At 45.2% G+C, this 21048-nt stretch overlaps 1 protein-coding gene and 1 long non-coding RNA gene across 22 annotated transcripts in view; both read left to right on the top strand.

The window, feature by feature from the left end:
* LOC142895137 (pleckstrin homology-like domain family B member 1) overlaps window positions 1-21048 on the top strand; it is a 363501-nt gene that overhangs the window by 84609 nt on the left and 257844 nt on the right. For 11 of the 21 annotated variants that reach the window (XM_076035935.1, XM_076035943.1, XM_076035937.1 and 8 more), the window contains 10 exons: window positions 1013-1153; window positions 1709-1825; window positions 1935-2037; window positions 3343-3381; window positions 4330-4645; window positions 6461-6551; window positions 7892-8038; window positions 9250-9469; window positions 12166-12251; window positions 15689-18865. In XM_076035935.1, the coding sequence (XP_075892050.1) occupies window positions 1013-1153; window positions 1709-1825; window positions 1935-2037; window positions 3343-3381; window positions 4330-4645; window positions 6461-6551; window positions 7892-8038; window positions 9250-9469; window positions 12166-12251; window positions 15689-15829 (1401 nt within the window). In that variant the 3' untranslated portion in view covers window positions 15830-18865. Of the gene's footprint in view, window positions 1-1012; window positions 1154-1708; window positions 1826-1934; window positions 2038-3342; window positions 3382-4329; window positions 4646-6460; window positions 6552-7891; window positions 8039-9249; window positions 9470-12165; window positions 12252-15688; window positions 18866-21048 lie in introns of those variants that run through there. The other 10 variants (XM_076035940.1, XM_076035942.1, XM_076035944.1 and 7 more) reach the window with 3 other exon arrangements.
* On the top strand, window positions 12787-13462 carry LOC142895011 (uncharacterized). Its single transcript, XR_012928152.1, has 2 exons — window positions 12787-12985; window positions 13024-13462. It is a non-coding gene; the product is annotated as an uncharacterized LOC142895011 (long non-coding RNA).

The following is a 21048-nucleotide window of genomic DNA, read 5'->3' as shown; positions in this document are numbered from 1 at the left end:
CCCTTTTTCACTTGTCTGACGACGTTGCTTTATACTCCCTGGTTGTCCTGAGGTTTAAATTATGGCTTGAGCACAATTGTCCCATAATGATTGATTGTGAGGTCATCCAAAATCATATTTTCATCATATGACTTTATAACATCTGTGTCATGTCCACCATTTTACTCACCTTATCAACTTTATTTTGACTCCATTTGTTTTTTAATAAGGCATAGATTTAATATGGAGATATAGATTTTTATGTTTTAAATGTGTCACTATGTTTGTTCTTTTTATTATAACTCTATATACACCTAAAATTATCTTTTTTTTTTTTTTTTTTTGACTAAATCCACAGCAGAACTCATCCCCGCTCTCCCCCTATACTACACGCGCACAGAGACATTTGTTGTAACAGAGCCAGTATCAGTATCCTGACCGAGTCGGTTATGGACTCCCCGTATTTCGCAGCCTTTTGTGCCAGAGTTGACCTTGTATGACTGGAACATCAATAGCAGCTCTGATTAGAACTCTGGTTCTATCGGCTGTTGGGCCGGGAGGGGAGTGGAGGGGATTTCAGAATGAAAGAAGAAAGTTCTTAAAAGCTCAAAGACAAATATAGATGAGAAAGTAGCAGTAAAACAAACAAACGTGGCTCTCTGTTCTCCGCGTGCTCGGCGGTTAAAGTGAAACATCAAAATGGGATGGAAACTTTAATGTTCTTACGGGAAACTGGGTCACCGCTGCACCAGCCGCCTTGTAGAATTAGAATAGAGACATGTAAAACAGGGATAAAGCAGCCGGAGGGTGCAGGGCATAATGCAGCTGACAACAATAATGTGTTGAAGGTATTTAAAAATCATTTTCAATGTCTAAAAACACCATAATTACAGCTTTTCAGCGCGTCCAAGACAAATGTTTCCACCCTCCCCGCGCCGCCTCTGAGTGCTGCTAATCTGCTCTTGTCTTTGCTTGTGTGTTTTTGTTTTTTTTCTTCCTCCCTGTCTCCTTCGCTCTTCTGCTCGCTCTCCAGTACCAGTGTGAGAGCACCAGGCCTCCCTTCTCCAAGCTAGACTTGGAGCGCTGGTACCAGGAGCTGATGGCTGGCTCCAGCCCGCTCTCTTCTCCCGCTCTGCCGCTCAAGTCGCTGCCGGGCCGCAGGTCGGCGCTGCAGGTAGAGGGCCTCTTCTTCTTCTTCTTCTTCTTCTTCTTCTTCTCCTCCTCCTCCTTCATTTTTCCTCATTCAGGCTTTCATTCATTCTGCCTCTTCCGTTTCAACTCTTCCTTTCTGCCGGCTGGCAAATTCAAGGTCGATGTGTGTGTCTGTGCAAGTTGAGGAAGGAATAATAAACAAAATAAAATAAATAAAAAGAAGTAACTCAGTTCTGTTATTAGACGGCTAATGGCTCCTAATTGCTGGTGCAGGTTCTGCAGTGTCTACAATGAATGCAAAACGACTAGAAGCAGCAGGACAACGGCTTCAGTGATACCTGGAAGATGTTATTTTTCCCACTGTGCACAAATGCAACTCCTGACATAATATGTAAACTTCCAACCTGAGAGCAAATTAACCCATTCCACTCATTCATAACCGTAGTTGGTGTTCAGCTGTGCCTCTAACCAATGTTTTCCCACAGGTGGTCCCAGCTCGCCCACGGCGGGGCCTCCAGCCTCCTCATTAACTCGTAGCAGCCTGTGGCCTGAGACCGCTCTGCTCTTTCTCCCTCAGGTTTTCCGCTCTAAGCTGGACAGTGACTCGGGTCTGTCTCTCCACCAGCCCCGCTCGGGTTCGGCGTCCCCGCTGCCGCACGGAGCGGCGACGCTGGGACGAAACTCCAGCTCAAAGGTGCGGATCAACGCCCGTTTTTTTTTTTTGTTTGTTTGTTTTTTTTGTCAGTCCTAAATGATTCATTCTCTTTAGCACAATGTTCTGTCTATTTCCACTGACCCAGCAGAGCCCCCTGCTGGTGGCCAACAATACCGGTAGCCTGCCCAGGAACCTGGCTGCGACGCTGCAGGACATCGAAGCCAAGAGACAGCTCGCTCTGCAGCAGAAAGGTAACGGAGACCGAGAGCAGGACCGGAATAATTTAGTGATGAGATGGACGGATGGATAGATAGATGGACAGATAGATTTACAGATAGACGGATAGATAGATAGATTTGTCTTTTGACAACGCACCATCACCGCTGAGTTATTTCAATAAAAACACAGAAAGAAAAACATCAAATAGATTTTCGACACACAATGGCTCTATTCTATCTGACTAGCTGTATGTACAAGTGCTACATACTTGGCAAATACCCAGAAAAACTGTATTAGACTTCCATGCACATAGACATATTATTGTCAATTGAAATGACCTTCAGCACACGCCACTGTCACTGTGCTCTTTAAAGCTTTCCGTCCAAGGTGAGGCTCTTTAACATCTAGAAACATGATAAGATTTTCTTTTTTTTCTTTAAAAAAAAAAGAAGAAAAACAACCTGGGAACGTCACCTTTATCCCTCTCGCTTTTAAGAGTTTAATTATTTGGAGCCGGTGTCCTCAATTAAAACAATTTGCTGTCTTTTCCTCGGGGTGGAAGCTATCCGCAACATGTGACCACACCCTCAATTTTGTCATTTAGGCAAAGGCGCCAAAGTGGGTAAATGGACGTCTTGATTACATGCCCAGCAGCAAACTTGCCGCAAACTGGCTACTAAAGATGGGCTGTAAAAGCTGAATGGAGTACGCTCCAATCACGCCGCCGCCACCGTCAAACGGCTCCTTTTCAAAGCTCTGCTCTAAACACCGGTTGAAATATGTAACCGTTCCAAAGAGATTGAGCAAATAACAATTACAACTGCGATGGGCTTGTATTTGCGCTGCACATTCCAGGCGCTTAATGTTGCTCGAAGTGGATCGTGCCGGGGATAAAAAAAAAAATGAGGCTGCGGAAAACAAAGAGAGCGCGCTAATTAAAGTGAGCTTGGGCAACTGCCGCACTTTGATGTGCGAAGAGGAGAAGAATCGAGCTAAATCACCATCGTTAACGTGCCGGAGCGGCGGCTGCTAGCTAGGAGATGCTAATCCACCGCTTAATAGACGCAGTAGCCGGGGTGCCGTTAGACAACTTGTCCTGTCGTTATTCCTCGATTAGTGTTTTAATTATAAGTGTGCGAGAGATTCGAGGGTGCCTATTGTTCTGGAAAAAAAAACACAACTAAACAACACAAAAAAAAGATTAGCTCAGCAGGTTGTCGCCCACGGCTGCTGGGCTAGACGTCCCTTTTACTTTATTTTTTGTGTGTCTGTCGCTCTGCTGTTCTCCATGTAACTTTGTGTTTGTGTGCGGACCCTCCCGCGCTGCTGCGCCACAGGGCCTCAGAGTCGCCGGCAGAGCGACCAAAGATCAGCAGGTAGACGGACGGCTGCGACCGGGACTGCTGCTTGCTTTCTTTATATATATATATATTTTTGTGCTCTGCTGGAATCTTCCCCCTCCTCCCCGTGCATGTGGCGTCTGAAATTAAATGATGCACGCGCGAGCAGCTCCCGATCTGACCCCCAGCGAAGCTCTTTGTAGATTTGCAGCGCGAGGACTTCGCCTCCTCGTCCAAACTACAAGATAATTTGAAAGTTTTACGAAGCAGCAGCCTTCTGGATGAGCCACAAGTTAAAAAAAAAGAAAAAGGAAAAAAAAAAACTGCCTCGCCCTTAAAAATTCCACAATCAATGCCGGTCGGGCAGGTTACTTTTATGGATTTATCCAGAACGACTATTAACTTCAGACGCCGCCTTCACCTAACCCTCCTCATCATCCTCCTCCTTTCTTCCATCCCCCCGGTGTGTCGTTAACCCCCCCCCCCCCCCCCTCCACCCGCTCCACCACCACCCTCCTCCAACCTCCACCCCGCCCCACCCAACCCTCCTTTTTTTTTTTTGCCCAAAGGTTTCTTTTCATCTCGTCGGACGGCCCTTTCTTCTTCCATAAATCATCTGTGAACGTTCCTGCCGCTGGAGAATAAATCTTGCATGTTGAGCGTTTCGGTGAGCTCCTTCCCTGTCGAGCTATCGACTGCGAGTAGCGCGTGCGCGACTCCGCGGCCAGCCAGCATGGATTCGGCGGTTTCCCGAGGTTAGGCAGAGCTGGTTTGAGGGTGATGGGTCGGCCGGCCAGCCGGCGCCAGTGTTTGTCATGCTAACGAAGCACATCCTGGTCATGTGCGGTTGCCTGGTCCGGTGGGACGGTGAAGGTGTGCGGCTCTGGTGTTGGGCATGATGGGTGCAACTGCGGTGGTCCGTCAAAATCACGACCTCCCTACCGACCCAATTTGACCCCGTGACCCAATCCACTCCCTCCCCAGGTCAGCAGGTGATCGAGGAGCAGCGTCGCCGCCTGGCCGAGCTCAAGCAGCGGGCGGCGGCCGAGGCCCAGTGCCAGTGGGAGGCGCTGCACGGCTCCCAGACCCAGCTGCTGACCCCGCACTCCTCCTCCTCCTTCTGCTCCTCCTCGGCCATGGCCACCCCGCCGCCCCTGGTCCACCACTCCATCCTGCACCACCAGCCGCCGGCAGCCGGGGAGCAGCCCTACGACACGCTGAGCCTGGAGAGCTCGGACAGCGTGGACACCAGCGTGTCCACGGGCAACAACTCGGCCTGCTCCCCCGACAACATGTCCAGGTACGCGGCACAGTCACACTTGAACTGAGAGGTTTCTGAGAGGTGTGCAAAGGTTACTTTAAAGGTTAAGTGTGTCATATTTTGAAGAAGAAACAGTGACATTGAGTGGTTACATTTTAGATTTCAGCGCTCTTTCACTCTCTCTCCCCCTCCTGGGCTTGTCGGTGAGCTACGGTGGCTTGCGCACACAAACCTGGATTTGAAGACGCAAGCAGTCACTCTAATTACGAAGCACACTGTCAGGCAGCTGGATTGTCCACACCAGGCTTCCTTAGAAATATGGCAGCTAACGGGGAGCAAGACCCTCATTGCTCTACGTATATACTTTTATGTATCCAAGAACCGTTCTATGTGTAGGAAAACCAAATTACTTTTATTGTACTGTGAGTTTACACTTTTATCAATGTATTTACAGGCAGTGTATGTAATTTTTACCAATATAAAAATCATAAATCAAGCCAAATATTACACACTGGACCTTTCAAGATTTTTCAAGATTGGACGATTGGAATTCTTGAGCGGACTCTCATTGAATCCAGTAAAAAGTTAAAAGCCACAGGGGCAAAAATACTTTGCCCCTGTGTAATTGGTCTGTCGTGTTGGTAACGAAGGATTGTCGCACAGACTGAATCACTTTTCTGTTGATGAAGTCTCAGAGCTCTAATCTAAATTAACAGCATAAAAGTCATTTCCACAAAGAAGCATCCGTCACTCAGCAGTCCGCGCGTTTGTTCGTCTCCACTCCATCTGTTTTCATGAGGCCAAACTGTGTCTGGGACTCACAGCAGCAGCTAGTTCAACAGGATCCACCGACTATCAGTCACGTCGCATGGTTTAACATTAATGGGATATTGTGTGAAACGAGCAGCGGCGACTGGAGGGAGGAAACGGCATCTCGCTGCAGCGTCGGCCTGGATGCCACTGCGTCGTAGCTGCGCGTCAGTCGCTCCACATGTTTTTTGTCGTGGCTCTAAAGCCTCAGCCTTGCAAAGGGGGGATTACATTACAATCACAAAGGTTGCTGTGCCGCTTTTCTCTGCCATTTTTCTGCAACCCGAAAGAGCAGCTCCTGTCGCTCAACCAGTCACAGCACTAATCTCCTGTCGACCTTCTTCCTGCCTTGAAAGGTTGCCTTTAGGAAGCGTGATCGAGCTTCGGGCGACCCAGCGGTCCTCCGGGTCCCTTTGTTCATTTGGCCAATTGATAAATCTCGAACACAATATTGGCGTAAAGAAGTCAGCGAATCGCTTTTTGAAAAGCATGTCACTGAAAAAAAAAAAAAACTCCCTCCATGAATAAGCTGAAAGGGCCACAAGTTAAAGCGCTTGTCCGCATTGCAAACACTGCCACCCTGCTGTCGAAGGTTTACATTTAAAGTGCTAGTTAAAAGATAACGTCGCGAAGGAAATGTGGATAAAACCAGGCTGCCACCAGGTGTCAAATAAACCAGTAATTTGTTTTTGTGTCCAAGCAGTTGGTTTTTCACTGCATATTTTTGCCGATACGCATGTGCTCATTTTTGATAAACTGACCTAAGTCCAGTTTCTGTCTCTGCTGCTCACACCTAGAATCTTAGGAATACAGGAAAACAACCTCTGGCCTTGCTGGGACTAGGCTAAAATAGAAAAAGTGAAATTAGAACACATACTCTGAATGTTTTTCAAGGATTTAGATTTTTTTAAAAGGTCAAAGATGAGACTGAATACTCCCGACATTAAAACTGGAACTTTGAAATCTCTAACTGCAATAGTCAGTTGTGGGATATGTCCAGGACCTGCGCCTCACTCTTGTTTGTGTTGTTGCGTGTGACCGCAGCTTCGGAGGCGTGGACGTGCTGAAGATCGAGGAGATGGAGAAAATGCTGAAGGAGGCGCAGCTGGAGAAAGCCAGACTTATTGAGTCACGGGTAAGACGCAATCACAAGGCCGCTGATTGATGAGAGTTCCGCCGCCGCCTCTGTCGATAGCTCTGACATAATGGAGGGCGGCGACCTCGGCCATGCATTCATTTTTTTGTCACCCTCCGTGTTCCCGTGTTCCTCTTCTTGGCGCCTTCATCGAAAGATGATCCAATCGATGAGCAGCCCCGCAGCCTCCCCCCCCCGCCCCCGTTTTGTCTTGGTCCTCGGTGCTGCAAAGCTCATAAATCAGCTCTGAATAAAATCTCACTTTCATTGAGATTTTTTGATTGATTGATTTTTTTTTTTTTTTTTTGCTCATTTTTCAACGTTGGACAGCGTTTTGGTGCAACTAAAGAAGCATCAGTTCAGAATTCGAAGTCACTTGTAGAACCTTGCAGTCAGTGATGGGGAGATTACTTTGCACATGTAATTGGTTACAGTTACAAGTTACCGTCATGAAAATGTAATAGCAGAACTCTCAAAGTAATGTAACTAATTACATTTGATTACATTTTGATCTCTTTTTTAAATTTTGAATACATGTTCTCAACTGATTAGACCTTAAGCTTCCAGCAGAGCAGAGAGAGTTAATTCAGCTGGCAGGCGGTAGGGGGCGCTGCAATTCCCAACTTGACAGCAGAAGCAAACAGATGTATCAGAATAGTATGACACTTGGAAAAGGGTGGCGCCCGTACCAAGCCAGTGCATAGGAAAACCATGCAAAGCCACAAAAATAAAATGATCAAACAAACTTTTACAAACATTTTTTTTTTTTTTGTAAAATTTTGTCCGATGTAATTAAAAAATTAATCATGATGAATAATTCCACAAAAACTAATTTAGTTATATATTTCTTCCAGTACTGTGACTGATTGCAATTATCTTTATTGGGTCATTAAATTAGATAAGTACATTACATGTAATTCATGGTTAGTATTTGAGCAGAGCCGTTAAATCCAGCAGGAGTGTTCAAACAGAATAGTTTGGCTCCTCTGTCTCCTCAAACCGTGTCAAAAACTTGGGAATCTTCAACAGTAACGATGCTCTTCGTCAAATTCTTGCATCTTGTCTTTGGCATTCCTTTTCTGCCTCGTACGCACCCGCGTGGTGCCGTGCGTATTACTTCTGCAAATAGCTAAAAGCTCCTCTTTTAAAAGCCGGCCGGTGGCCAGCGGCTCTCAGCAGGGAAAAGAAGTGCATAAATGTATGAATGTCAAGCTGAGTTCTGGACGTAGGGTGAGAGAGAGACGAGCACGTGGGTTTTTTTTCTTTTTTTCTTTTTCTTTCTTTTTTTTTTCTCAGCGCACAGATCAAAAAAAATATTTAATGAAAGCCCTGTCCTCCAGGAGCGGGAGAGCCTGGCTCGCCGTCAGATGCTGGAGGAGGAGAGGAGGAGGAGGGAGGAGGCGGAGAAGAGGCTGCAGGATGAAACCTTCCACCGGCAGCAGCTCGTGGAGAAAGAGGTCAAGATGAGGGCCAAGAACTTCTCCCAGGTCAGTGAAATGAGGCGTAATTGAATTTGCCACGGCCCAAGTGCGTAAAACGACTCCGTCTGTCTGGATGCCGGGAATGTGGCAGAGGTTGGACACCGGTGGGCTGCTCGGGATAACAGACACCTGCACAGCACATCAAACCTGCCGGGCAATAAGAGCAGAGAGAGAGGAGCCAGAAAAAAATGGTCCAGGCTGGACATGCAATCAAGTCCTCCTTTAAGCCACACTGCAAAAAAAAAAAAACAGCCAGTAGAATTTTTTTCTTTTGCCCCTTCAAGCAAACACCAGTTGTAGAAAAAAAAAGAGGATTATGAATATAATAAATATTCCACATTCAACCCATGTCGATCTTGGTATTGGCCCCTAAGTCCACACTTACAATCACAGCACAAGGGTTGTGATTCAGTAAATTGTGATTTCATGTATCAGCAGGTAGAAGGCTGTTGCAAAGCTACTGGCTTCTGTCCGCCTGTATGCATTGCAAACACTGCCCCCTGGCGGTTGGAGGTCTAGACACAAAGCCCGAGATAAGGAAATGTTGACAAAATGAAGCTGCCACATTGTGGCTTTGGGGTAAAATAAACAGGAGAGGTATTGTTGCCCTTCCTGACATCACAAGCTGATATCTAGAGCTGTGTGTGTTTTAGCAAACCTGTTCTTGAGAAGTGGAACAAGCAGAAGAAGTTCAGCATGGACCTTTCTCAATTCTGGAGAGTGGCTTAGAGAAATTATTGGGAGAGAACACTGGTATATTTTAGCATATTACAGTGGTGGAAAAAAAGTTTTTGGACACCTCATGCATTTCTAATGTACTGTATTGGGCTAAGAATCTGCTTGAAGTCTCCAAGTGCACTTTATTTTAGTCAAGTCAACAACATTTACCCGCATGCTTGCGCGTGCACTGTTCCGTCCAGCTCAGAACTGGATGTTTCAGCAAGATGACGGCCTTTGCAGCACACCCATAGAATAAGAACTACCAAAATACAGTTTTCTTAATATGTTTTAATAACAATAAACAACAAAACAATTTCCTTTTTGGTTGCCTCTGATGCAGTCAAACATTTTGAAACACAGAAAACTGGTAAATTATTAATGACCGAAAACTTTGAAAGCTTTTTTTCCCGCCGCTGAATCAACGGGCCCGGTCCACACAGCGCACGCCTGATCAACCCCGCTGATATTTGAAGCGCTCGCTGCTTCTGCTCCTGCAGGCCCGGCCGATGACCCGCTACCTGCCCATCAGGAAAGAGGAGTTCGACCTTCGCTCCCACGTGGAGTCGTCGGGCCACAGCGTGGACACCTGCTACCAGGTCATCCTCACCGAGAAGATGTGCAAGGGCTACCTGGTGAAGATGGGCGGCAAGATCAAGTCCTGGAAGAAGCGCTGGTTCGTCTTTGACCGCCTCAAAAGGACCTTCTCCTACTACGTCGGTAAGAAGACGCCTTTATTTAGGTTTTGATGAGCAGCTTTGGTACTCTCAATGTTTTTTTTTTTGCTAGGTTTTTTTTTTTTCATCTGTATCACAACCAATTTGTAAGCAGTAATGGCCAATGTTATAACCAGTGAGACATTATTGGACGTTTCCACTTTTAATTACAATAGCCAATGTTATTTTCTTCATTCTACATTTTTCTCATTCATTTCTGTACTGAAAACATACTAAGCAGTGACCGCAAAGCAGAGGTACTTATATTGAACGACACAATATCATCGTGCCTTTCAAACACAGAAGTAACAAGTATTTTTTTCCATTATAAGGAGTGGAAAGTACAGATATTTATGTTCAAATGTACAGACCAAAAGTAAAAAGTGGTCAGAAAAAGAATACTTGAAAAATCTACGTATAGTGACAAAGTATTTGCACTTTGTTACCTCCGACCTTTGGTTTTGACACCTTATGAGCCTCCTTTGAGGGTCAGGTTGAAAAAAAAGAAAAAGAAAAATCGCCCTCAATTACAACTGCAGCTTCTAATATCTCTTCGCGTCACGTCACAGCTGATGTGTTGGTGTGGAGGTTCACAGCGACGTGAAGGAAACGTGGCACTCGTGGTTGGAGCGCTTTCACCCCGGAAGATCTCCTGTGCGGAAAAACTAGCGATTGTTTTCCCACGTAGGAGCCAGACGTTGCAGGAAAAAAAGTCCAAAGTTCACCGTCGCGAGGCGTCTGCGTTCTTTTTTTTTTTAATCATTATTTAATCCTCACATGTGAAGTTCGCCCCCTCAGATGACTGGCAGACGGGACGAGCGTCCTTGAGCGGCGGCGGCGGCGGCGGCGGCGCAGACATGTCATCTGAAGAGAACGTGCCGGTGTAAATGTTTGGCGCTGCGAGCCCTGGGACACCGGTTCGTTCGTCGCTTGGCTCGTCGGTTGGCTGTCGGGGGGGCCTTTGAAGTGGCGCCGCTTAAAGCCTTTTAAAAGCGGCACCTTGTTGAAAGCGAGCCAGGGCGCGGGGAGGTGTGCTGAGATTACACCGGCGCTAGTTGAAATGCACGCTGCGCTCTCCGAGGGCCACCACCCCCACCCCCACCTCCCACCATCCACCCCCACCCGCCCAAACCCCCGACACACACACACACACACACACACACCTCGCTTAAGATGATGCCCGCCCTTGTCTGTTGACCTTGGAACCACTGAGGAGCGCGAGGGGGGGGGGTGACGCGCATAAGTCATGAGCGCCGCTAATTCCTGCCGATCATCCGAGGGGAAGCTAGAGGAATGGGGGGGGGGAATATTTTTTTTTTTTTTTAAAGAAAGGAAAACCTGCACCTCTGGCAGTTTAGATGCGGCCGAATGAGATGTGAACGGCGGGGCTGTTTGAATGCTAAAGAGGTCATTAGCGGATAATAGCGGCGGTGGCGGCGTTGAAAGGGGGGTGTTTGGAGGCTGGGTGGGTTAGGGGGGCAAAAAAAAATAAATTAAAAAAATGTTGTTCCTCGAAATGAAGCTGCGGCTGCGGCTCCCACCACCTTACTACTCTTTAAGTTGGGCTGCTCGCGGAGTGTTTTTGCGCCCGGAGGTAGAGGATGGGTAGCCGAGTTCCCCCCACCGCTTCCTTGCTGCTGCACTTCTGCAGCGGCTGATGAAACAAACTGCAATGATGTGCCGGAGTAGCGTAAGAATGCAGTCAAGTGTGAAAATACAATGAGGAGGCTTCTCCCCCCCACCGCCCCACACACACACACACACACACACACACACACACACACCACCAACCCCCGATCGCTTTTTTTTTTTTTTTTTTTTTTTTTTTACAAAAACACAGCAAAAAAGTGCTGCGCTTGTCTTTTTCCATCCATCACCGCCAACAAGCCAGAAATTGGCCGCGATCAAAGTTTGATGATCGCCCCCTCTTCCTATTTTTTTTTTTTTTTTTTCTTAAACAAAAAACTGACCTATCAGGTGTGTGTCCCCCCCCATCACCACTCGGCACGACGTTGACCTGACAGCGCCAGGAAAAGTTGGCCGCTGTCCATATTTTTGAGCCTCCTGATCCAGTGTTCACAACACAATTTTTGCATTGAAAATGGGAAATCTTGGTCTGTTTAGATCAGGCTTCGGCAAACTACGGCCTGGGGGCCTTTTGCGGCCCGGTAAGCTTTTAATCCGGCCCGTCGAACTTGGAAGAAATTCATAGTAAGTCATAAAATGCTGTATTTAATCAATTTATTTTTTCAGTGTTTTAAGAGTCATTTCAATAAAGAGCTAACGTGGGGCTTCAAAAATAGATATTTAATGTTCACTTTCAATTGACATTAAAACACGTCATAAACCAACGTTGTTGTTGTTTTTTACATATCTATTGATATGAGCTGGGTCACCAAAACACTCCATCCATCTGCTGCTGCCCCGGCCCCTCTGTCATGTTTTAGAACCCATTGTGGCCTCAGAAAGTTCGCCCACCCCTGGTTTAGATGCACACAAAGCTGCTGCGAGGAATTGAGGGTGGAGAATTGGCGTACTTTGCTTTTAAAGCACAGTCACTTCACGCTGTATTATTAATATTTTTTTTAGACCAATGAAGTGAAATTGGATCATTTTCCCCGGCACACCTGACGCTACTCTCACGGCACAGCGGCTGAAAAACAGATCCTCTGAACAAAGGCATCTGCTTTCCTCCCGCAGACAAACACGAGACCAAGCTGAAGGGTGTGATCTACTTCCAGGCCATAGAAGAGGTCTACTACGATCACCTCCGCAGCGCCACAAAGGTAACCCGCTGCTCCTGCGCCGGCTGCTGCTGCTTCCTGTCTTTCTCTCTCTCTGTTTTTCCCTCTTTCCGGCCGCTGCTTCCTGACAGGATCGTTCACCTTGACTGTTTTCGTGCACCCCGCTGACTGACGGGCGGCGAAGCGCTCGTCTTCTCTGACCTCAGACTGACACTGATTTACTTTCTGTACTTTTTAACCGCGCCATCCCATAATCCCCGCCCGGCTCGTACCGACCAACCCAGTGCTCCCGGCGGGGCTCCCGACCAATCAAGTGGTCGTGAACGGGAATCTCTCTGTGTCTGGGAAGCGGAGCAAATTGACTTTTTTTTTTTTTATCGCATTTTCTAATTTAAAGGACCCACACCCTACACCTAGTTAAAGATTTTTATTTGGCATCACAGGCTCTAATGGATTAGGTCTCACGTGATTAATTAACGTAAAATAAAAATTGGAAATCTTCAGAAGAAGAAAATCTCCAGAAGACTGCATTTTTCTTATTCTTCCGTTTGCGGTCTGATTTTGAGCCTCTGGGGGAAATTTGCTCAGCTTTTAGCTCGACTCTCGTCGTAGCCTTACCGTGTTTGTGAGCAGATAACGACAAAGACCTGGCCCGGTTCCAGCAGTGAGGTGTCCCAGCCCTTTGTGACATCACAAAGGGCGGATTTCCCCAGTTTGGGTTGTGGCGCACGTCTGATAAACGCAGGGAGTAGAACAACTTGAAAATGTAGGTGCAGGTTGTTGGTGGATGGGAGAGACGTGGCACTCAGTGAAGTTAACCAGCCCAAACGAGACCACTCTGTGCATCTCCTGCTTCCCCCCGCCGAGGCCTGACGGCGAAGCGACCACGTTCGGCCATCATCTCGCTCTGATGGCCGCTATCTGCTCAGGAAGTGCGCGCGTCCTTTCATCCGTAGGCGAAGGCTCTTTTTTTTTTTTTTTTTTTCTTGTTCTTGACACACGTCTGTTCTTTATCGTCAGGCAGACTCGACGTACATGTCAAGGCGCCCACCTCCCCCCTTCCCTCCGCCTCCTCTCGCCCCACCCCCCGCCTCCAACATTGAGCCGAGCTGCTGCCTCCTTATCTTCTCTCTCTCTATGTGTGTGTGTGTGTTGGATGGCCTGTCGCAGCGCACCCTCACTAACTGCGCGGCTCCCATCAACTTTGATTTTCATTTTTTTTGTTTGTTGTTTAGTGTGTGTGTGTGTGTGTGTGTGTGTGTGTGTGTGTGTGTGTGTGTGTGCGTGTGTGCACGCTCGCGCGTGTGTGTGTGTGATACGCGCATTCTTGTCATTTCCAGCATCACATTTCAAATGAAGACTTGAAAGTCTGCTGCACTTAGCTAACACACAGAGTCGGTGGTTAAAGCAGGGGAAAGCGATGCGCCTGAATGGGTGGAATCTATTTTTCCAGCTGTCTGGCCGCTCTGACAAGCAACAAAGAGAATAGCAACTCTCAAAGTTTGTTGTTGTTTTTTTGTTTTAGTTTTTTTCTGATGAATGATACATTTTTGCATGGAGGCAGGATTTTGCCCAGTTTGCGTCTCAAATTTAAGGAGGACTAATATATGTTCTTTGATAAATATCAACATAGTACTGTTAATGACTTTTTGGTTTGTGAACCCTTTCAAACAGCATTTTTTTTTTTTGCCATGAAAAGTCTCTTTATCTTTAAAACAAGGACGTGTTTCCATGTGTCATCCGTAATGTGCATAACGGCCAGTCTAATTAAAATGACAGGACAGACACCCTTTAACAATGATTGACGCTGGCTAAAGAAAAGGAAAAAAAAGAAAGTAGCGTATTGATATGTTGCGTTTTGAAGGAACTGGGACGGCCGCGTGTTTACCATTGTGTTACATCAGCTCGTCTTCAGACAACCATCAGTGAATATCTGAGAAGGCAGGACACTCATCTGAAAGTGGAATTCGGTCCCATTTCTGTTGTCTGAAGCCTCGGCAGCTCCAACAGACCGCCGTCTCGGTTGCACTTTATGCCTCGCGCGCCGCATATATTGAATCCAAGTGGCCCCATAAATAAACATTAAATATGGGGCTGAAATCGATCCTCATTGTGCCGTCTTCCAGCGCTTGCTTAGTTTTGCAGTTTGGAGATTATTTTAGCGGCGTGGAACAGCCGGAGGGCTGTGAGTCGGAGTGTGACAGGAAGCGGTGACAGGAAGCCGTCTCCGCATTTTGATTTGTTACTTATTTAAGTCACGGGTCTTGCACGTGCGTATGCAAATAGGAGTGAGCGCATAGTTCAGTTAGTCATTGATCGATCCGGTCAAGAAACTCATATTACTCCTGAATCGTAAATTCAAAATTTCATCAAAAATATCCATAAAGTTTCTTTAATTAAACATTCTTTCTACTGTATCACTTGTAAGTATTCCTCCACTCAACTTGCCTCAAACAAAAAACTGAACTGATTATTTTTGTAGTCGATTAATCTGTCAATCATTTCTTTGATTTGATTCAAATAAAGGCTTCGATAGCTAAAGAAGTTGCGTAAACGCGAAAAGACGTGTCTAGAAAAGGACAAACAACGTGTCCTTAATTCCAAAACCAGCTAGAACGACAACCAAAACAACCATAGTAACTCGTAAACATATTAAATCAAGGAACAGGATATATGAAAATGTTCTTGCTGTCCTGTCAAACTCGACAGAGGGACAGATGTTTAGCGGCAATGAAATTTAGGAAGCTAAGCTTTGATTCATGGAAAATTGCGCAATTTTACAGAAAAATTAATCGATTAATCGAGTCAATTAATCGATGAACCAGTTCAGATCTGACGGTAACGCAGCAATCTAGCGGCCGTCCCTCTGCGGGTTTCCAGACGTCAAGATGCATCATGGGAGATGCAGTTTCAGTGGCACACAGCAGACTTTAATTGCGACACATTGGTTCGACACAAAGGCTGAGAGTGTAAAATATGAGTTATGATTTTATTATTGGTAAAATCTTTACATACTACCCATAATTACGTTAATAAAAGTGTATAATCGTAGTACAAAAAAGTAATACCCTTAGAACAGTTTTTATCAACATGTAAGAATATACATAGACCAAGGGTCTTGCTCCCAGTTCCATCTTGCGCCGGCATATTTCTAAGGAAGCCTGGTGTGGACAATCCATCTGCCTGACAGCGCGTTTTGTAATTAGGGTGACTGCTCGCGTCTTCAAAGAAACCAGCGAAAGAGGAGGATGAGGTGACCAGGTTTGTGTGCGAAGGCCACCGTAGTTCACTGGCGAACTCGGGAGAGGGAGGGGGAGTGAAAAAGCGCTGCGATCTAAAATGTAACCACTTGATCGTCGCCGTTTCTTCTCTAAATCTCCATTTATTTCACACTTCAACCTTTAAGCTGTAACGGCCATCACAAGATGAAGCGTGTGTTCTAAATGAAACGAAATTCTCCTGTGTCATGTGACCCGCAGAGCCCCAACCCCTCGCTGACCTTCTGCGTGAAGACCCACGACCGCCTCTACTACGTGGTGGCCCCGTCGGCCGAGGCCATGAGGATCTGGATGGACGTGATCGTCACCGGTGCCGAGGGATACACGCAGTTCATGAACTGAGGGAGGGTGGGGGGGGCGACGGAGCGCACGGTTAATCGGCAGGGACCCTCCCGTCACGGACTCCTGGACTTCCAGCCCCCCGATGGAGACGACGCCTCGTGTTCACTCACCATTTTTAATCACATTACATTTTACTTTGTAGAACTTTTCACCTTTGTGTTTTTTTGTTCGGATTGAAAAAGGGAGCCTTCGGAGGGCGCACGCACACACACGCTAAACACACGTATGTATATAAACCAAAATGTACACCTGTAAAAGACTTTTCAAAAGCCTTTCTATATTGCCAAATGGAGATCTTGTAGTTTAAAGTTTGTTAAACTTTTTTTTGTATAATTTCTCTCTCTTTTTTTCTTTTTCCTTATTTTATAGAGAAAATTGCCAAAATCACGCGATGCCAATGTTTTCTTAACGTGTTGAACCACGACTGAATGGGTTTGAAGAGATCTACGGTCGAATGGCGTCATCAACTCACACTTTTTTTTTTATCATTTCAGAGAATATTATTTAATATGTATGGATCTCTGAGAACTATCGATAGTCCGACAGAATGGAGGTAGGATTAAATGTTGTGCGACTCTTACCAGTTAAACACAAGACAGCAGTGACCTTTTCAGGGCAATGCACATCGACATCCAGAGCTTCACCTGACCGATCGCTTCACATTACTTCACGTAAGCTTACCAAAGTAACTGGAGGCATTCTGTTGACCCACCGCAACTCAGGATTTTCATCAATTCTCTCTCGGTCAGTAGCGCCGGCTCGTATTTTTTTTTTAGCTGTTACGCTGTTTTTAAAAGACCCTGAAGTTAAAGACAAAAGATAAATACATGAAATTTTAAGAAGTGGCAACACTAGGTTTGACTTTAACGTTAAATATTTAGGAACGCATAACTCGTAATGTTAAATTAAAAAAAGACCTTTAATTTTTCTCCTGAGGTTGAGGGGCTTCGGAGGAGGGTTAGCTCAGCGTGAAGACAGGAAGTAAAGGGTAATAGCTGGCCTGGCGCAGGTTTTTACCAAGAAATGCTCCAAAAGTCACTCTAAAAGGATATTCTTTTGCTGATTTTTTACCACTGCTTCCAGTCTTCATGCTAAGCTCCACCAAAATCACTCTTCAATTTCACCCTCTCTCAAATCTCTCTACAAATGCTGTCAAGTTACCCCCAAGCCTCCCCCCAATTTGAATCGTTTTGATCTGCATTCAACCGAATGCAGTTCTCTAAAAACCTATAATTTATTGAAATTCATTTTCGATGTATGCAATGCAACACGACTTGGCCATCCCCAGTGTTAGCTTCAGCATGTAGATGGATGAAATTCTTCATTTGCATACTGGTCTAACCGTAGCAGCAGCAGCAACCTCACACTGCTGGTATGAATTAGAGGAGCAGGAATGCTTCACAGTCTTGTGTCACCATGTTGCCGATGCAAGGTTTAAACTGTTCATGTCTGCGTTACGCATAAACCTAGAAGAAGAAGAAGAAGAAGAAGGAAAAATAATCGCTCTTCTAGTTGCCATGTAGCCTTTAGCTAATTGATCACTTATGGCTGCTTATGTTGGGAAGCAGCCATAATCACTGCCAGCCTAAAAACGTCACCACAAGATGGCGCCACAGGGACTACACCAACACAAAATAAAAAAGACGAAGAAAACATGGAGTCGTACATTAATTTAGCCGTGCCTTGACAATGTGTTGTAGCCACAACTGCAAAAATACACAATGAGTTTCTGAACTGTGTACCAGTATGTGAACAGGTTTGCTGGAGGTTCCATATGACAATGGGGAGTCAGGCTGTAACTGTTTAGAGACAGAAATTTGTTTAAAAATCTGAAATTTATGAGCAACCAGTTAGCCGACACGGGCTACCAAAAAGCTTTGTGGTGGCCAATTTCACTCTCTACACTTTCAGCCATCGTGCGATTCAGCTGGCATGTGATCAAAATGACCACCACTTGTCTGAATTTTTCTTCTTAAAGCCTCCATGTATGACATTTGACCTTGTGAACAGTCAATGTTTCCTGTCGTCTGTAGCTTGAGTAAGCCTATGTGGAAATGGGCTGCAATACATTCGGTGGCCACTGGGGGCAAAGACAATGCAGCATTGTTTCAAGTTTCAGTTCGTATATTTGCTCCAGAATTCCAGAATTACTATTCTGCACCTTCAGTTGTAATAAGCGGGAGGGGTCAATGTGAATAAATATACATTTGCTCATGGATTTGAGCCTGGTGAAATTCTCCCCCACTGTGCCGAGGTGTGACTGCAGGATGTCGGTTCTGGAACCTCCGAGTTGCCAGTTAGCTAATGCCGTCGAATAAGAAACGGAGGTGCTGTGATATTCGGAGCATGTGGAACTGTGGTTTGGTTTCATGTGTCGGTACAAGTAATTATAATTTATGGTTGTTGTGCCTCAGATAGTGACGATTATTTCCTGAGAAGAAAAAAAGACTAGTTATGAGACCTTAATATATTCTGTATTCTAGCCTTTACCGTTACTCTTGACAGTAAATGTGCGAACCAAACTATTCAAATGGCGAGGCTGTTAAATCAAATTTGTTGATAGTCGGTGGCGTGAACCTCACTGTTGCGATGTATGTTTAAAAAAAAAAAAAGAGAAGAAGAGTTAAATATACTGTAAAGAGGATGGCTGAATGAAATAATGTGCTTGTTGAAAATCAAACAGTATTGTATGGAATGAAATACAGTTTCTACTTTTGTCATATTAGAAGATTTATTGTCAGACATTTTCAAATTGTACGGTAGCCGTGTATCAGTCTACCTTTATTTTATTTTATTTTTTACTAGATAAAATACACAGAGACAGACAGACACATAAAGAGTAACACAGCAGCACTCATGAAATGTCCTCCGCTTTCCTAGAGAGGAGATCCCGTTTGTCTCATCCACACAATCACACTCCGTACTCGGACCACGCTGTGTTATCGGTACCCTATGTGTCTCTGAAGTGTTACTTTCACATATGGACTGTATGGATTTTTTTCCTCTTGGTTAAATCTATTAAAATCAGAGCTGTTACAGTGTCTGCCACTTATTTTTATTTTATTTTTATTATTTTCAGTCATCCAGCTGTGAGCTGTTGTTTATTTTTCTTGTTAGCTAAGCACAAGGGTGATTGAGTGGCTGAATGGAAGGGAAGCCACAGTCGCAGCCAGCGTAATTATTGTAGTCTTTAACTGCAGCTGACGAAAGAGCATCTACCTCCCTCTAAACTGAAGAGCACTTCCTGATTTCACCAGGACAAATACCTGATGGATGGCTGACTGTGTGGAGTGTGTGTGTGTGTGTGTTTTGCAAAGTGACACCCCAAAAAATGACATCGTGGCAACGCTCATGTCTCTAAGGCCCTGTTTGCACTTGGACATTTCATGCGTTTTTCGTATTCCGATCGGCAAAAAACAGATTAAGTAACCAAGTGCAAAAACAGTCCAAATCCGTTTTGTCATCCGAATACCAAAACCACCTCGCATCGCAGAAAAACGCATTCGTCACGGACGTGCGAACAGAATGCGAGCTCGGGCCACATTAACGACCGCCTACTCCACTCACCTCTCCCGTGTACGTACGTGGTCGCCCCCCCCCCCAACCTCCCGGCGTCGTCATTATAAAGTTACAAACAAGAAGCGAAAACAAATCATTTTTGTTAGACTCGTTTATTAGCATGCTAATAAATTTCATTCCGCATTAGCGTATTTTGTCAGTGGAGCAGCGGTCGCAGTTTCCCACATATGTGATTAAATGTGCGACGTTGCATCCGAAAATTTGCCAGCCACTGTTGATCCGAAAATAAAGTCGTCACCACTCTGTCCCACCAGTCGTTACTCCTCGTTCGGATCCGTACGAGCTGCAGTAGAATTAAAACGAGTGACTTGATATAGTCCGCAAACAGGAAGTTGGTTTCTTATTCGCTGTCGTGTAAAACTCGCCGTGGTTTTGCGCTTTACCGCCCCCAGTCGTTAAAAACGGAAATGACGCATGTTGTATTTGCGTAGGTTCGGCAGGGGCGGGGGTGTAACGCGATCACAAATGGCACGCTCGAGAAGCATGTTAATGCTACGTGCGAACAGATGCTTCGAGATCCGTTCTCGTGATCCAATCCCCCAAAACAGTTACAAGTGACCAAGTGCAAACAGGGCCTCAATCCCAAAATCACGCGTGGGCAAACTACAGCCCAGCGGCCATATGTGGCCCGGTAAACTTTTTAATCCGACCCAACAAGCTTGAAGGAATAATATTAAATGTCAGTAAGTCATAAATTATTTATCTGTACTTCATCCATTTTTTCAGTATTTCAAGAGTAATTTCAATAGAGGTAAATACTATATGGCTTCAAAGACATTTTGTTGTAACTTTGCTTTTGTTCATTTTCAATTGACATTAAAGAACGTGTTTTCTACATATCCCTTTTTTCCTACTATCAGGTTGGTCACCAAAACACTCCATCCATCTGCTCCTGCTCTGGCCTCTCCGTCACATTTTAGAACCAATTGTGGTCCCACCAGTCAAAGAGTTTGTCCACCGCTCCCTTAAACCTTAGAAGCCAAAGTTGTCAATTACCAGTGAGTTATTAGTTACGCTTCATCCCGATTAAGTTTTGGAAAGACCACATTAAAGTGTTTTTACTGCGTCTACTATGCTAGGCTTTAAAAGTGGCAAAATTACATAAATAAGTAAAGCTGCAAGCAGCATTGAGGGGACGGAGCCCACATAAAAAAAAATAAATCGACATACCATAGAATGTCTTTTTTTCTGAGGCCATTTCTTTCCAGGGGGGCAAAAACAAAAAGAAGGTATATCAAACTGCCTGAAACTCATCAAAAAGACCAAAAGACCACCCTATGATTAGCATGAGACGCAGTGGTACGATGCAAAACGTCAACATGCCTGAAAATTTAAAAAATGTCAGATTATAAAAGTAGTTTTTTTTTTTTTCGTGGGCAAAAAAAAAAAAAAGTTTAAAAACTTTAAACAGCCTGAAACTTACCAAAAGTAATTGTATCCTATGATGGTTTAGCATTTCATATTATTTCTGCGTGTGCTGGAGGCAGCAGCCACAGACAGCCAGTTCCCTGCGTCTCTACCAATATCTGTTCTCTCAAGCTGTAGGGATCTTGGCTCAGCTTTCCTACTTTGTTTTTTTTTAATTTATTATTATTTGTAGTTAAACATTCACAACAAAAGTGAAGTAAACACACGGAAGG

Source organism: Nelusetta ayraudi, unplaced genomic scaffold (assembly GCF_046127955.1).
Source record: "Nelusetta ayraudi isolate G7.1 ecotype Tasmania unplaced genomic scaffold, CSIRO-AGI_Nayr_v1 ptg000048l, whole genome shotgun sequence".
In the NCBI taxonomy this organism is placed as follows: Eukaryota; Metazoa; Chordata; class Actinopteri; order Tetraodontiformes; family Monacanthidae; genus Nelusetta; species Nelusetta ayraudi.
Note: the sequence above shows the minus strand (reverse complement) of the source record. Positions and strands in the feature narration are given on the sequence as shown.